The 16,731-nt window shown below is 46.1% G+C and overlaps 1 protein-coding gene across 2 annotated transcripts in view; it reads left to right on the top strand.

Annotated features, from left to right (window-relative positions):
• The window catches only part of ARHGEF38 (Rho guanine nucleotide exchange factor 38), a 205,664-nt gene that overhangs the window by 137,886 nt on the left and 51,047 nt on the right, over positions 1-16,731 (top strand). For both annotated transcript variants that reach the window (XM_029596932.1, XM_029596928.1), the window contains 2 exons: positions 3,315-3,514; positions 12,391-12,524. In XM_029596932.1, the coding sequence (XP_029452792.1) occupies positions 3,315-3,514; positions 12,391-12,524 (334 nt within the window). The remainder of the gene's footprint in view (positions 1-3,314; positions 3,515-12,390; positions 12,525-16,731) is intronic.

Below are 16,731 nucleotides of genomic sequence, written 5' to 3'. Positions count from 1 at the left end.
TATTTTATAACCTGCATGTATTAGGTATGTGCAGATTATAAAATGCGGATATGTGTCTACCCCCAACATATGTGCTTATGTTTGGTTACTCATGAATACCTGCAATGCATTGAAACTGTGTACTTTTCCTACCTAGTTTATAAATATATGCACATATATTTTAGGCATGAAAAAAATATAATTTGCTCATGTAAAACTCTGATTTATACATGGAAATCATTATATTTTAAACATGTTTGCGTAATTGAAATCATCCGTTTTCCGATACCTCCACCAGGTCATTGAGACCCTCCTTTTTCTTCACCCTGAACTCTTCCCAGTTCACTCAGACCTCCCATCCAAGAATAACAGACAAGAGACAAGTCTGCTATCAACTGTGTGAGATAATTAGCAGATGTAAAAGTGCGCAATAAGTTGCCTAATGTATTCACATAAACCCCTTATAAAATAGCAACTTATGCACATTCCTCGGCCCTGCCCAGGAACGCACCTAGACTGCCCCTTAATTGCGCATATAAATGTAGGTACAAAACCAAAAATATGTGCATATGTTTGATGTTTATAAAATAACATGTATGTGAGTATAAGCTACTTATGTGCATATATAATAATTTTATACACACAACGCCTTTGAAAATTCACATGTAAGGAACTAAGACATAGATTTATCAAATTGCTATAAATATCATGGAAATAGTGCCTGTGATTAAAAAAAAAAAAAAAAGGGGGGGCGTGGTTAAGATAATTCTCCAGCTACTGCATTGATATTTTCTTCAACACATGATACATTTATCGCACTCCATGTTATTTTCACATCACAGACTGAGTAATCTACCACAGGCTCGTTTGTACAATTTACTCTCTACCTAGCTTGATTGCAGCTAGGTAGAGAGTGAATCAAGCTAGGTAGAGAACATAGTAGAAATCTACTCTTATTTTACCTTTCATTACTCCAAATGACAGTAAATCTTCACTGATGGCAACTGTGCTGTTCGTATCTATGACTGTGCATTGTAAAACTGCCCCCAAAACCTACCACACCCCCCAAACCTCACCTCCAGTTCATAATGCACCCTCTTACAATGGTATAAAAAGTTTACTTATATGTGAGCCTCCACAAAGGTCTCTCTCTCTCTCTCTCAACCAGCATTTGTGATTAAAAACTGTTTCAGTTGGTAACGCATAGAAAAAAAGTCCAAACTCCTTCCACTTGCATACTAATTTTAAATTTGTATATGCATTTTGTGATGCGGTATTTATTGTGCACGTTATGGCATTATCGTGGGCGTTAGGGCCCTAACGCGCGTGATAACGCCCTAACACAATTTGATAAATGACCCTGTATGAGAGCAGCTATACTGATTGCAAGCCATATATGTTAATAAATGTATTTAGTTTAGTCTTGATCCTTAGTCCTGATTTCTGAAACTCGCTGGAATATTATTAGGCGCAGAAATCCAAGGGACCAGTATGTGATGGGGGAGACATAATGATGTGTTCCAAGCAGAAGAGAGACCTTGGGGTGATCATATCTCAAGATAGTGAAACAGTAGGAAAGTAAGATATGTTACAGGTGTTAACTTATAGGTTGATGTCCTCTTGTGGCTGATTGTTATATTTCACTGTTTTCTTCTTCCTGTTGTTACTTTAACCTTGTGTGTTGCTTGCTGGGTAAAACAACATGGCACCTGTTCCATAGCAACTTTCAGTTGTCTTTATTTCTGTATATGAAACAGGATGTGCTTTTGTTTCATTTCATTTTGAAAATAAGTTGAAAAAAATAAAAATGAGCAAGATTTTGTTAGTTTTCTTTTGTTTCATTTTCAAAATTAATTTTAATCCAGCCCCAACTCCAACCAACCCCAGGCCTCTGCAATGAAAACCAAAACAAAACGTGGGCATACTAAATTTTTAAAAAAGCTCTCCTGGATTTTTGGCAGTTTTACCCTCTGCCTCACTTTGCCTCTTACCTCAGCTAGTGGGTCCTTATGGAGCAGAAGCTATCTCCAGTTGCTCCTGCCCTGCTAGTGCAGTTTCTCATAATAACAATCTGAGGTTGTGCTATTTTGAAATTTTTCCATAGAGCACAATAGCGTCGGTCTCTTGGTAGAGAACCAGAGAGATGGACAATTGGGCAGGACAGAGGGGCCAATTGGTCTTTACGTCATTTATTATTCTACTTCCTATTGCAATGCCATAGACCCTAGTCAATCCTATATTTTCCCTTCACTTTTGAACAGCCAAAGGTCCTCTGTATTTATCCCAGGCTTTCTGGGATATAGACATTTTTCTTTTATTCTCTGTGTTAAAGTGGTCAATCTGGATCATTGTAAACACTACAGTACTTTTTGGATTTTTTTATTTATACATTGAAAACATTTCTGTTGTGCTGTAGAAAGCTGTCCTGCAAGAGCAGAAAGGCAAGTTACATTGTAGAAGCTGTTAAGCCGAAAAAGGATCAACGGATGAGTTGTGGGTAACACCTTTTTATTGGACTAACTTGATAAATCAGTGACGTGCTTTGAGAGTTATCCTCTCTTCATCAGGTCAGTGAAGAAACAGCTCTGTTACACTGGATTTAAATAGTACAGAGTCATCTAGGCTGCCTGCAAGTGTCATTGCAGCTCAGTAAAGAGAACTGGGGAGGAGGGGGAATGACGGAGGTGATGAGATAGTAAAACTTTGCAGTTTCATCACCCCTGCCATTCTCCCATCTCTTTTCCCTTACTGAGTAGTAATGACACATGAAGACATCCTATGGCCACTGGCCAGTCCTGGTGCAAGGGTGTCCAGCTGCCCTAGGCGGCGATGTTATCATGCCCTCATCATTACGTCATTCTTTCTCTCTCCCGACCCATCGCACAAAGCACATCTCCGTTCACACACGCGATCTCTCCCATCGTCATGCCCGTCTCTCTAGCCTCCTTACATTTCAACAATACCGCCCTTGCGTCCGACTATGGCGCCCCGTCCACATCTGGTACCCTAGGTGACTGCCTAGTACGCCTAATGGTCCTGCTGGCCCTGTCTATGGCCTAACTGATTCTGAACTGTTTAAACCCAATGTAACTACACTATTTTTTCACTGACCTGATGAAGGGAGGATGACTCCCAAAAGCTTGTCACAGAGGTATTAGTACAATAAAAAAGTATCACCTACATGCTTGTTGCTTAATTCCTCATATCCAGGTGGACTAACACTGCAACCACAAGTTTTTGCCTAAGTAGAACAATAAATTCTAATGAATACTTATGCAAGGGATCCTAAAAATTTCCCTTACTATTTCCATGCTTTTGTTCTTTTTATAATGCAGAGGAAAATCAAACCTTTTGGACATCAGATCCCTGATGATCAAACCAATTCAACGAATTACAAAGTATCCACTGCTGTTATGCGAGATGTTGAATTCCACTCCAACAGGCCACCCAGACTATAAGGCACTGCAAGATGCCTTTGCAGCTGTTAAAGATATTAATGTTAACATCAATGAACTGAAAAGAGGAAAGGATCTGGGTAAGAAAAGGATATGCTGTACAGGTTTTACCACATTGACTACATGTACCATGAATCTTGGTCTTTTGAGGAAAGAGATATCCATGTTTATAATGTCCCCAGAAATGTATCTTTTGTAGCTGAAAAAAATAAATAATTGAACTGAAGTACAAAACATTCTGGCTTCTTACAATAATTGTAGAAAATTAGTTTTGGTTTATCTTGTAGTCTGGAATCCATAATTGAGGGACATCCGTTGTTGACACACTAAACAACTAATTTCTGGAGCATTAGGGTTCCTAGTTCATCCTTGCGACGTGATAGTTGCCTGTGCAGCTTGTAATCACAGTGCCCATAAATCATAAGATATATGTTTACCTTTACTACCCATGACTTATGCAGTTCATCTGTATTCCAACTTGGATTCTATCTGAAAAAAATTGCAAACTGCACTATTCGCACCACAATATGATGCCAGTGAAAGGTTGCTAATAAGCATTCACAGAATTTCTTTAAGAAAGATAATTTAAGGTAAATGCAAAGGGTTTAGATATCTAGCTTTGGGAGATACAATCCTAAATTGTCCCCTTTGAAGACGGATTAAGACTGAGTTCTACATTTAGAAGCTTATTTTCAGGTTCCTATTTTTTTATTTATTTAAAACATTTTTATTCCGCCTATCAGAATTTCTAAGTGGTTTCCATGGAGAACATCCATAACTTGTTGCAGACAAAAACATTTTAAAAAACAACAGCAGCACTTACAACCAGGCAGTCCGGACACCCCAGGCTTTAATTTGCCCCCACCAGAGCCCTGCTGGACTCATCAGTTGCACACAAGGAAAACACGACACATGCTTTGGATGCAAGGGCTGCAGCCATTTATTAGAACCCCTAACATGGGGGTCTAATCAGGCACCGAGTCAGGTTCATAACGTTTACAGAAACTGCGGCTCGGCAGGTGCTGATACTTTAATCTTCGCCCATGTGGAGCCCCGGGGTCCTGCCCTCAGTGAGCCCCCGAAACAGGCGCCATGACCACTAAGCACCGGATGGGCTCCCCGGCTCAGGCCACCACAAGCAAGCCCTTTGCCGGAGCCCCGCCCCTCGTATCGGCCCTGGATCTGTCGAGGACAGACCTGGGCGCAACATTGATCATCGGTGGCAATGAATGAAGGCCCTTAGGCCTCTCACGTATTTATTTATTTATTTTTCTATACTGATTCGATTCGAAATATCACACCGGTTTACATACAACAGGATGTCTAAAGGCAAGCCTTTTGGTGACATGATACAGTATAACAGATTAACCAAGTAAATATAAAGAAAACTTGCTTTACATAATAACTTTTCTAACAGTAAATATGTTCTGACTTTAACTTACTATGTACAATGGCAGAGAGGGGGGAGGGAACTGGCTGTGCACTCTGTAGTAGTTGTAGGGGGCGTGAGGATGATTTGGCACCTCCCAGCTTATTACTAATGTTTCTGCATTTACAAAATGCTCTCCTGGACTCAGTCGCCGCTGCCGCGACGAGTTAACAGATAGGTGTAAACCCAGCTATCTAACAGATAACTCTATCTACACAAGGGGGGTCACGGGTGGGGAAAACATTCCAATCGGGGCCGAGGGGGAAAGAGACTGGACCATGGGGAGCTGGCAGGATTTAAATTGCCCACTGGCCGCCCACCCTGCCCAATGTCACGTTGCGTGCTGCCCCAGCCAATCGGGTGCCCCGGCATCGAGGCAAATCCTGATGACGTCACTGCTCCCAACTCTGGGCCAATTGGCCAGGCGTGATGTTATAGGAGGACTCCACCATGCCGTAGAACCCCGTGGCACCAGCAGCACGATGCTGGTGCCATTCCGGGCATCACAAGGAGGGGAAGGGGGTCAGACCCTTCCCCTCTCCGACCAGAGGCAAGTTGTCGGTGTGGCGGGGGCGGCCACCTACACAGGTGGATCGGGTGCCCGGTTATTTGTGGCACCCACACATCCATGCTGGAAGGCTGCCCATTTAACCGGCAGCCCGGACACCCTCAGGTCTAATCTGCCCCCACTGCAGCCCTGCTGGACCCACCAGTTGCACACAAGGAAAACATGACACATGCTTTAGATGCAAAGGCCGCAGCCGTTTATTAGAATCCCTAACATGAGAGTCTACCCAGATGCCGAGTCTAGGTTCATAACATTTACAGAAATTGCAGCTAGATAGGTGCTGATACTTTAATCTCCACCCACGCAGGGCCATGGGGTCCTGCCCCTAGCGGGCCCCAGAACAGGCACCATGACTGCCAAGCACCAGATGGGCTCCCCGGCTTGTGCTGCCACAAGCAAGCCCCTGCCGGAGCCCATTTGCCGGAGGGGATCTCGGCCTGGCTACTTAAAGCAAGCCTTGCCAGAGCCCCTCCCCTCATATTGGCCCTAGATCCGTCGAGGCTGTGCCCGGACCCGACATTGATCATTGGTGGCAACGAGTAAAGGCCCTTAGGCCTCTCACGTAAGTTTTGGCACTTTCTAGCTTATTACTAACGCCTCTGCATTTACAAAATGCCCTCCTGGACTTGGTCGCCACCGTCACACCTTCTGCTCATGTGTGACAAGCTCCTCCCAAACAACAGTTATGGTTACTGCATCGTATGGGTGAATAGCCTCTGCATAGTTTGCAGGAATAGATCATTTCCCAAGTTCAACTAGAGTACTCCGTCCGGGGCATATTATTCTGCGCAATGTCTGTCCACCCATTCATGTCGCAAAATGATAACCACCATGTCACCAATGATAACCAACCTGACGCTGTAAGGCTTTAGCTACCTGTGACTTGAACTTGGCAGGGTAATACTCCGTCAAGGTATGGCTTCTGGGTAGTGTATTCTTAAGGATGGCCGTGATGAGGCAAGGCGGCTCAGTCTTTTGTGATTGATGCCGATGCCATTACCTAAATCACTGCCACCAAAGCATGTGTGATAAGGTCAGGCGATGTTGGACTCACTCTTCCCAACTGTGGCATGGGATAGAGCTGGTGCTAACACATGCCTCCTTGACTCATCCATTTGATTGTACATTCTATTGTCCTTTCTTCTCCGATAACCGAAGCATCAAGGTGTGACCCCACAATGACCGCCTTCGCCAGTGGAGTCCTGAGTGATCCTCCACACAGCAAGACCCCCCAGGGTCCCTCAAAGACATGTGTAGCCGTTTATCCATCAGGCTCAATCCCTGGGCCTGACTTTAGCGTCCATGGCACACATGCCGGTAAGGGGACGAGGGAAAGAGGCCGGACCATGGGAAGCCGGCAGGATTTAAAGTGCCTGCCAGCTGCCCCCCCCCCCCCCCCACCCTGAAGTCATGTCACGTGCTGCCCAGGCCAATCAGGTGCCTCGGTGTCGGGGCACATTGTGATGACTTTGCTGCACCTAACTCTGGGCCAAGTGGCTGGGTGTCATGTCATAAGAGGCGCCACCGTGCCGCAGTACCCTTCGATGCCAGCAGCTTGATGCCAGCACCATTCCAGGCACCACGTGGAGGGGAAGGGGGTGTGACCCTTCCCCCCTCCAACCGGAGGCAAGCCGTTGGTGCGGCAGGGGTGGCTGCCAACACAGGTACATCGGGCGCCTGGTTATTTGAGGCTCCCGCACATCCGTGCTGGGGGGCTGTCCATTAACAGCTACCCTTAAAGATCACAAACATTCCTCTTCTTGGGCTGATATGATCTATAGCACATGTAAAATGTAAAGCAAGTAAAATATTCTTACCCCACTTTTACCCAAAAACATGATCATGCGACGTTTATTACTCTTAATGAATGGATTTACTCCCTCCATGTAAGGTTCCTTCACTCCAAATCCTAAAAATTGAGTGACTATTTATTTATTAAACATCTTCTATTCTGCAACATCCCAAAATAATTTTGTCCAGCATAGTCGCAAGTCAGGAGGGTCCCTCAAGACTTGCCAAAAGCCCCTGGTGGTCCAGCGGGGGTCTGAGAGCGATCTCCTGCACTCGGGCCATCGTCTGCCAGTAATCAAAATGGCGTCGATAGCCTTTGCCCTTACTATGTCACAGGGGCTACCGGTGCCATTGGTCAGCCCCTGTCACATGGTAGGAGCACAAGATGGTGCCGGCCATCCAGTGCTCCTACCATGTGACAGGGTCCGGCCAATGGCACGGATACCCTGTCACATGGTAAGGGCAAAGGGCCATCAGCGCCATTTTGATTAGTGGCAGCCGACGGCCCGGGAGCGGGAGATCGCTCCTAGGACCCCCACTGGACCACCAGGTAGCTGTAAAACGTTTTTGGGGGGATCGGGAGGGTGGGGGAAGCTAAGTGATTAGTTTTAAAGGGTTGGGGTGGGTTTTTTGTTTATCGGCTCGGGCACAGCCGATAAACAAAACCGCGATCGGGCCCGATGAAAAAAAACCCCACATGTGAATCGGAACCGGAATCAGAACCGATTCAGATTCACATCTCTATTATCGCGTGTGTTAGGGCCTTAACACTATTGTTAAGGCCCTAACGCAACATGATAAAAGACCTTCAGGCCGATACAGTACAGTGCGCTCCGATGGAGCGAACTGTTAGCCTGCTCATGGTTGCGTGTTTTCCCTTACCCCTTATTCAGTAAGGGGAGGAAAACACGCGTCCAACCAGCGGCACCTAATAGCGCCCTCAACATGCAAATGCATGTTGATGGCCCTATTAGGTATGCGCGCGGGATACAGAAAGTAAAATGTGCAGCCAAGCCGCACATTTCACTTTCAGAAATTAGCGCCGACCTTTGGGTCGGCGCTAATTTCTTCCGGCGCCGGGAAAGTGCACAGAAAAACAGTAAAAACTGCTTTTCTGTGCACCCTCCGACTTAATATCATGGCGATATTAAGTCCGAGGTCCCGAAAAGTAAAAAAAGCAAAAAAAAAAAAAAATTTAAATTCGGCCCGCAGCTGTCGGGCCGAAAACCGGACGCTCAATTTTGCCGGCGTCCGGTTTCCAAGCCCGTGGCTGTCAGCGAGCTCGAGAACCGATGCCGGCAAAATTGAGCTTCGGCTGTCAAACCCGCTGACAGCCGCCGCTCCTGTCAAAAAGGAGGCATTAGGGACGCGCTAGTGTCCCTAGCGCCTCCTTTTACCCGGATCTACCGCGTCACCTAATTTAAATAGAGAATCACGCGCACTGGCGAAGGGCCGGTGCGTGCGCTGGGAGAGCGGGTGTTCGTCCGCTCTCCCGCGGACTTTACTGTATCGGCCTGCTTGTTAGGATTCTGAATGTAGGAAAATGAACATACCTGGGAACTCTGGATTTCATCTGGAAATTCCAGCAATTTATATCAATTGCCAGATATCTGAGGATACAATAGAAAACTCAAGACTCTCTGGGTCCGATGTAATAAGTCATGCATTAAAACAGTGTGCTGAAAATCAGTACAGTTTCTTAACACAGTGCTAAATAAATATTAGCTCCTGATGCAGTAAGCTAATAATATGCTAATGCATTTGGAGCTTAGTGCTCTGACTTGAAATGCACACAAACTCAAATTAAATTGTGCTTTAATTTGCACATTTTAATTCAGGGAAGGGAGAGCCTCTTTCTGTCCCAAGCTGACTCCATCACCTTCTTGGCCCTCTTCGCGTTACTGTCCTGAATTTGCTGGTGCAAGGACTCTAGCACCACCTTGGGATTCCATTGGCATAGGTTTTAGGTGAAAAAGCATAAGCAGTAGTTCCATGCCACCTCCTGCAGCTGCTGCCTATGGGTTTCAGGAGGGGACAGGAAAGGAAGGGGAAGAAACACCCGTCCACTTCTGCTAAATCTAGTGGCGAGAGGGGAAAGGAGCTTACAGCACAATCTTGTTCTGCTTATTCTGGTGGAAAGAGGAGGAAGCACCAGGCACAATCCGGGAAGAAAATGGACAGAACAGGATGGAACCAGTCTCAGTCCAGCAGCTCTGACATTGACATAGAGGGCACTGACTCTGAACTGGACTCAAGGGAAGAGGCATTTGGAGCAGAAGCAGAACTGGTCTAGATCCAAATCCATAAAAAAAAACAAAACAACCCAGGGTAGTGGTCATCATATGTTGTGTGCACATAAAACAGATTTGTGCACATAGGGGCAGATTTTCAAAGGGTTACGCGCGTAACTTACGCACGTAACCCCGAAAACCTGCTCCTGCGCGCGCCCCGGGATGCACATATGTCCCGGGGCTTTGAAAAAGAGGTGGGAAGGGGGCAGGGTCATGGGCGGGGCACCGGTCCAGGGGCAGTCCAGGGGCAGGACCAAGGCCTCCGGCACAGCGGCTGTGCTGGGGATGGCGCACCGGCAGCTGACCGGCACGCGTAACTATTGAAAACAAGGTAGGGGAAGGGAGGGGAAGGTTGGGGGGAGTGGAAGAAAAGTTCCCTCCGAGGACGCTCTGATTTCGGAGTGGCCTTGGAGGGAACGGGGAAAGCCATCGGGGCTCCACTAGGGCTCGGCGTGCACAAGTGTCACCCCCTTGTGCGCGCCGACCCCAGATTTTATAACATGCTCGCGGCAGTGTGCCCATGTTATAAAATTGGGTGTACATTTGTGCGCGCTGGGTAGCGCACACAAATGTACCCCGCGCGTGCAGATTTTAAAATCTGCCCCATAACATCTTTTATGTGCATAAAAACATCTTTTATATGCACATAACATGATTTCCAAATTATAATTTGCCAATTTGGAAATTTAACTTCCTTCAGAGATGGAGTAAGCAAATTTCACTCCACCTTTGAACAGGAGGTGAAGTGATACAACAGGAATTTGGACTGCACACCTCTCTGCACTGGGGAATAATAGCTAATTGACTTCATTAGCATAGGTTTTCCATGAGAGTGCACTAACCGATATGTACAGTTTTACACTCACATTATTTTATGCGTAAAACTTCTTTCTTCATTGGGAATAAGGTTTGCACATCAAAAATGTGCACACAACTGAGGGCTTAAACTGTGCACTCTGGTAAGTGAACCTTATTACATAGGCCCCGCTGTTTATTGCTGCAGCCACTCCCCTTCACAAAGCCTGCAGGGAACAGGAGGAAAGGGGCTGGAGAATGGAGTAGAGCATTTGCGCCATACTCACCCTCCTCCACTTCCTCAGAAAGACGGTAACTTTCAAACTGGCACGCGGGTGCACATGTGCACACATATTTCGGCCTGTGCCCAGGGACGCAGCTATTTTATAACATACGTGCGTATATGCGCACATGTTATAAAATAACCTGGCTACGCGCAAATGCCGCTCCTACCCCGTAAGCGGAGGGATTTTAATAGACGCACACCGACGCCATTACCAGAAATCCCAGTTTGTTCCCAGTTTGCCCAGGCAAGGGATAGGACATTCAAACCTTCCTAGTTTATTAGCCTCCTTTTACCCTGTTAACCTTGGCTTTTAAAACCATACTCATCTGTTTAATTTTTTTCTTCTTCTATGACTTACACACCATCCATATCAGAAATAAACTTGCATGACCCTGGTGCGTGTTTGTGCAACTAAGTATTTATGCGATAAATTTAAAGTGAAATCCAAAAATGCCCATGCCCTGCCCCCAACCACGCCCTCGCCCTGCCCCTTTTTTGGAAAAATGGATTTACGCGCAGCGGGAGATATGTGTGTATGCGGGCACCTTTTCAAATCTGCTCGGTGTGCGCTGGCCCAACATATTCATGTATCTCCTTGTTTTGGTATGTGCCGGGCTTTTAAAATTGACCTTTAAGTCTACAGGGAACAGAAAGAGAGGGCTGAGCCTGGAGCAGAATCTGCAGGCAGTAAGTGGGGCAAACTAGAAGTAGGAGCTGGAATAGACACAGCTCAGCCTGCAGCTGTGATTCCAGGACTAAATTCCAGAGATTTAGCTGAGGATAGCTTGAGGGAACACAGTTCAGGGAGCTGACTTATAGGGGAGGTTCCTATGTAGGACTGAAAATAGGCATCTGAATTTAGGTACTCAGCTTTTTTTTTTTTTTTTTTAAATATCTGCTTCCTTGTTTGTCTAGGACCATTGATGAACCAAGCTAGAGATGGACAAAAAAATAGTTTGAGGATGCAAGAAAAAAAATGTAATAAAGTTTAGTTACAGATCCAATAAATAATGTTTCAGTCATCCCTTAGACTAGGGGTGGCCAATTCAGGTCCTCAAGAGCCATAAACAGGCCTGGTTTTCGGGTTATCGATAGTGAATTTCATATTAAAAAAAAGGCAAGTGATAAATGCAAATAAATAAATATGCATAATATAGATTTGTATGCACTACCTCTATTGTATGCAAATCTATCTCATGCTTATTAATTGTGGACATCCTGAAAATCAGACCTGACTGTGGCTCCTGAGATCCAGAGTTGGCCGTCCCTGCCAGGAAGGGATGGACCTTGTTGTTTTATGGGATGTGTAATTAAACTTTACTCATTTTTTACTTCTTGAGTATTTGGATTATTTTATTCTTATCATTGTGGATTTTGGCAAAGAAGGACAATAATTGTGCCCTACTTGTCCAGCGATCAGCAGATGTTTAAAAGGTTACAAGAAAGCTGATGCTGAAATGAGAACTTTGATCTGGGTTAGTAGTATTACCTTACAGCAGGTCATACCTTACAACCATCAGAATAAAATATCCCAAAGTGGAAGGTTAGTTTAATTTGCATTATACCTTATATTGTTTGCCAGCTCCCCAATAAGCTTCCTCAACTACATTGGGGGTTTTTTGGAGCATTCTACCTCTATTTTTTCACAGCTTCTCATCCTGTTATTGCGTACGAATGGGGTAAGTTGAGTTCTGAGATGTAGACCATATAGTGTAAATCTGAATAGATTTGCTTATCGCTGCCATGGATACTAATCTGTTACATGGGGACTAAATTTATCTTGTAATGTTCTCCAGTGCTGAAATACCGGAGGAACGATGAAGATGAATCTCTCAAAGACAAACTTTCCAAACTGAATATTCATTCCATCAGTAAGAAATCCAAGCGGGTAACCAGTCATCTGAAGATTCTGACAGGGGGAGAGCCTCAGGTAACTATCAGGAAGTGCATCCTTCAAAATGTCAAACCCAAGGACTTAACTGGAAGCATTAAAATAATGGCATTCTATGTATTTTTATAGCATTTCAAAAGCACAGACAACAAGAAATGTAATAACCATTTGTGTGTTTGAATGTGCACCATATTGCATAAACTGGATGGCACCTGTGCAGCCCTTTTGGCCTACTATAGTATTCAAATTCTACTATTACTGGGGCCCTAGCCTTATCCAGTGCTGCTGCCACTGCAGTTTAGCTCATCTTGAGGAATAGCCTAATGGTTAGAGCAGTGGACTGCAAACCAGGGAAGCCATGATTCAAATCCCACTGCTGTTCCTTGTGACCTTCACCCTCCATTGCTTCAGTACAAACTTACACCTAGATGCACTAAGCGGGTGATTTTAATTTATTTACATTGCTCTTGAAATCAACCATGGGAGCCTCTGGGCATATGTTAGGGTCCTGGGTCTCCCGCAGTAGATTACTGACTCCCCAGGGGATGTTGTTAATTTATTAGAGTTGACAACTTTCTAGGTCAGCTACGATAAATTATTAACATGGAATTGCCTATGAATGAACTTATTTGCATGGATTTACAAAATCAATGTATGCAAATTGCATGCAGTTCCGCTCATTGCAATAAGGGAGGGAATCTGGACAGGGCCATGCAAATATTCGTGTATATGACGCCAAATTGCTGCAATAAACACTAAACCAGCGGTTCTCAACCTGGGGGTCGCGACCCCGGCGGGGGTCGAACGACCAAAACACAGGGGTCGCCTGTGTTTTGGTCGTTCGACCAAAACTGGTCTGCGGACCGACCCCAACAGCCCGGTCCGCAGACCAGTACCGGGCCGTTGGGGTTTTTTGCCGGGCCGCGGCTGCTGCGGGGAGGCGGGGCGAAGCTGGAGACCTGCCTCCTCCAACCCCAAAAGGGAGCGCGTCTATGTCACTGGGACCGACCGCTGCTATTGGTCGGTCTCAGTGACATAGTGAGGGCAAAGGGCCATCGGCGCCATTTTGATTACTGGCAGCCGACGGCCCTCGCCCAGTAGATCGTTCCCGGACCGCTCGTGGACCCCCGCTGGACCACCAGGGACGTTTGGCAGGTCTTGGGGGGGTCAGGAGGGTGGGGGGTTACGGTAAATTAAGTTGGCAGGTCTTGGGGGGTGGTCAGGAGGGTGGGGGGGTGCGGTAAATTAAGTCGGCAGGTCTTGGGGGGGTCAGGAGGGTGGGGGGTTACGGTAAATTAAGTCGGCAGGTCTTGGGGGGGTCAGGAGGGTGGGGGGTTACTGGTAAATTAAGTCGGCAGGTCTTGGGGGGGTCAGGAGGGTGGGGGGGTGCGGTAAATTAAGTCGGCAGGTCTTGGGGGGGTCAGGAGGGTGGGGGTTGTGGTAAATTAAGTCAGCAGGTCTTGGGGGAGTCAGGAGGGTGGGGGTTGTTAATTTAAAGTGTGGGATGGGGTTTTTTTTTTGGGGGGGGAGGGTTCCCAGAGAAAAAAGTTTTCTGATCTGGGGAGTGGACCGAAATGGCCCTCCCCAGACCCGAAAACAAAATGGGGAGAAAAAAAAAAGCTATGCACTCCCCTAATTTGCTCCATAAGACGCCCAGACGCAGAGCCGGTTTAGCACAATTTTTTTTTTTTTTAAATTTTCCCCCTCTGAATCCTAGGTGCGTCTTATGGAGCGAAAAATACGGTACTTCCTGCCCGCCCTGCCCCGGAAGACAAATGTTGCCGGAGCCGCACGGGCAGGAAGGAGGAGGCGCGTCAGCCGCGTGCAGAAGAGGAGCAGCGGGGCGGGAAGACTAGGGCTGCTGCAGATCCCATCCTGTGGCAACCCGTAAAGAAGAGGCCCAGAGGTGAGAGAGAGGTGTGTGCGAGTATGAGATGAGTTGAGAGATTGTGTGTGAGAGTGAATTGAGAGACTATGTGTGTTTGCAGAGACAGCATGTGAGAGCCTCTGTGTGTGTGAAAGAGACAGCATGTGACAGTGAGAGCCTGTGCTTGAGCAAGGCAGCATGTGGGGGTGTGAGAGAGCCTGTGTGTGAGACTCAGACAGCCTGTGCCAGTGAGAGACTGTGTGTATGAATGATTGCATGACAGAAAGAGCATGTGACAGTGAGATCCTGTGTGTGTGTGAGAGAAATGCATGTGAGAATGAGAACCTGACTGTGTGTTTGAGGGAAGAAGACAGGTGGAGAGAAAAGAAACAGAAAAAAAGGCAATATAAAAGGAAATGGCAAAAAAATAAAGGGAAGCAGATGTAAAAAAAAAATAAATTACTTTTTACTGATTGGTACATGTAATCTTTGGGAATGTGCAAGAGTAGCACTTTCTCTATGGCGGATCTCACAATGTACGAGATCAGCATAGAGGAACTGGAAGCCCATGGGGCCTGCACAGAGGAGGCAGCAGAATGGGCTTCAGTGCCAATAGCAGCAATCGGCGCCTCCCCAATAGCCACGTGGCAGCAGTGGCAGTAATTAGATTAATTGTTTGACTCAGCTGGAGGTGACAAAGTATGAAGTGGGATGTGAAATCAGCTTGATCTGGTGGAGAATTAGGATTGCTGTTACACATGAACTGTATTTGGCAAACATTAAATTAAAGGGAGCCAGGATAATCAATTGAAGCCTGCAGCTGAGGACTGATTCATTATGACTCATGTAGAAATTAGTGCATTTTCCAGATTAGTCGGCATAACACAATTCTCAACATTCAGCATTATTTCTGCTGCATAGAGTTTTATCTGAGAGGCTCTGAGGTTGTGAGGGAGCCAGTAAGAGTGAGAGCATGAGTGTGTATGAGAAAATCCAGGGAAGTAAGAGTGTGTGTGAGTGGGGGGGGGGAGAGTGTCTTACACCCTGAGAGTGTATCAGTGTCTGTGAGAGCGAGAGGTTATGGTGGGTATAAGAGCATGAATGTGTATGTATGTGACAGTGTATGTATGAGAGAGAATGGACATGTGAGAGTATGTGTGAGAGAGAGAGGATAACCTCCTAATCCTCGACAATATCAGGGTGACTGGAAATCAAGAGCTCCCATGTATGGACAGCAGGGGCTTTTTAAAATCCTTATTAGTTTTAATTATTGTGTGTTATTTGATATATGTGCTGTTTTGAAATATTTTATTGGTGTTTGGGAAATTATAAAAATGTATATGATTTTAATTAATAGAAATTCTATTTATCAGTAATTTTAAAATATTCTTTAATTAGTATGGTTTTACTATTATAACTGATGCTTTATGTTTCTTAATTTTATTGTTTTATGAGGAATGGTGGTTCTGTTTATAAATGTCATAATAAATAAGTATGCACTAAAATCCAACCCCATCCATAACCCCGCCCCCATATGACCAAAGCCCCACCCTCATCCTGCCCTCGTCCCGCCCTCGCAGGGCGAGGGCAGGGCGAGGGGTCACCGCAACATGAGGAACTGTATTACGGGGTCACGGCATTAGAAAGGTTGAGAACCACTGCACTAAACAGTGTATATCGTGCAATATACGCTGTGTAACACTTGTTAAGAGCTCTATCGTGGCTTGATGCATCTCACAGTTAGATTTTAAGCTCTCTGGGGATAGGGAAATACCTTCAGTACCTGAATGTAATCCACTTTGAAGTGCCTGAAAGGCAGAATATAAATAAAATCTTACAGCTCTCTGGGGGCACAGTACAAGACAAGAACAGCATTCATGTCAGTACTAAGCAGTGAGAATACGGAAGTTTCTGAACATAAGGAAGACAGGGGAGGAGGAAAAATCAGTAGAAAGTGTTATGCATCCCGTCCGCGGTCCAGGCCTACTCACCCCGGGAACCCAGCTGCCAGTTTCAGATCATCTTCACTCGCAGTAGTGGGCAGCCACCTCCGCCCTCGAGTGCCTGCAGCCTCCTCTGCTGCTTCTGACTCCTGCAGGTCCTCCCTGCACCCGGTGGGCCTCCCCGCATGGGCCACGGAGAGACGCCGCCATCCTGCCTCCTCTGAGCCCTGGCTTAGGTGTGCGCGCAACTCCCGTCCTTTTAAAGGGTCCGCGGTGGGAAAATAGCCTGTGGCCCCGGATGATGACATCACTGGGCCTTATTATTTAAGGCAGGGCCCAGCCACTTGTTCCCTGCCGTGGCAACAGGTCTCCACGATTGCTCGTGTGCTCGTTGCCCATCGTTCCTGGTTCCTGCTCCTGATTCTGTTCCTGGTTC

This window comes from Rhinatrema bivittatum, chromosome 1, assembly GCF_901001135.1.
Source record: "Rhinatrema bivittatum chromosome 1, aRhiBiv1.1, whole genome shotgun sequence".
In the NCBI taxonomy this organism is placed as follows: domain Eukaryota; kingdom Metazoa; phylum Chordata; class Amphibia; order Gymnophiona; family Rhinatrematidae; genus Rhinatrema; species Rhinatrema bivittatum.
This window is presented reverse-complemented; position numbering and strand designations above follow the sequence as displayed.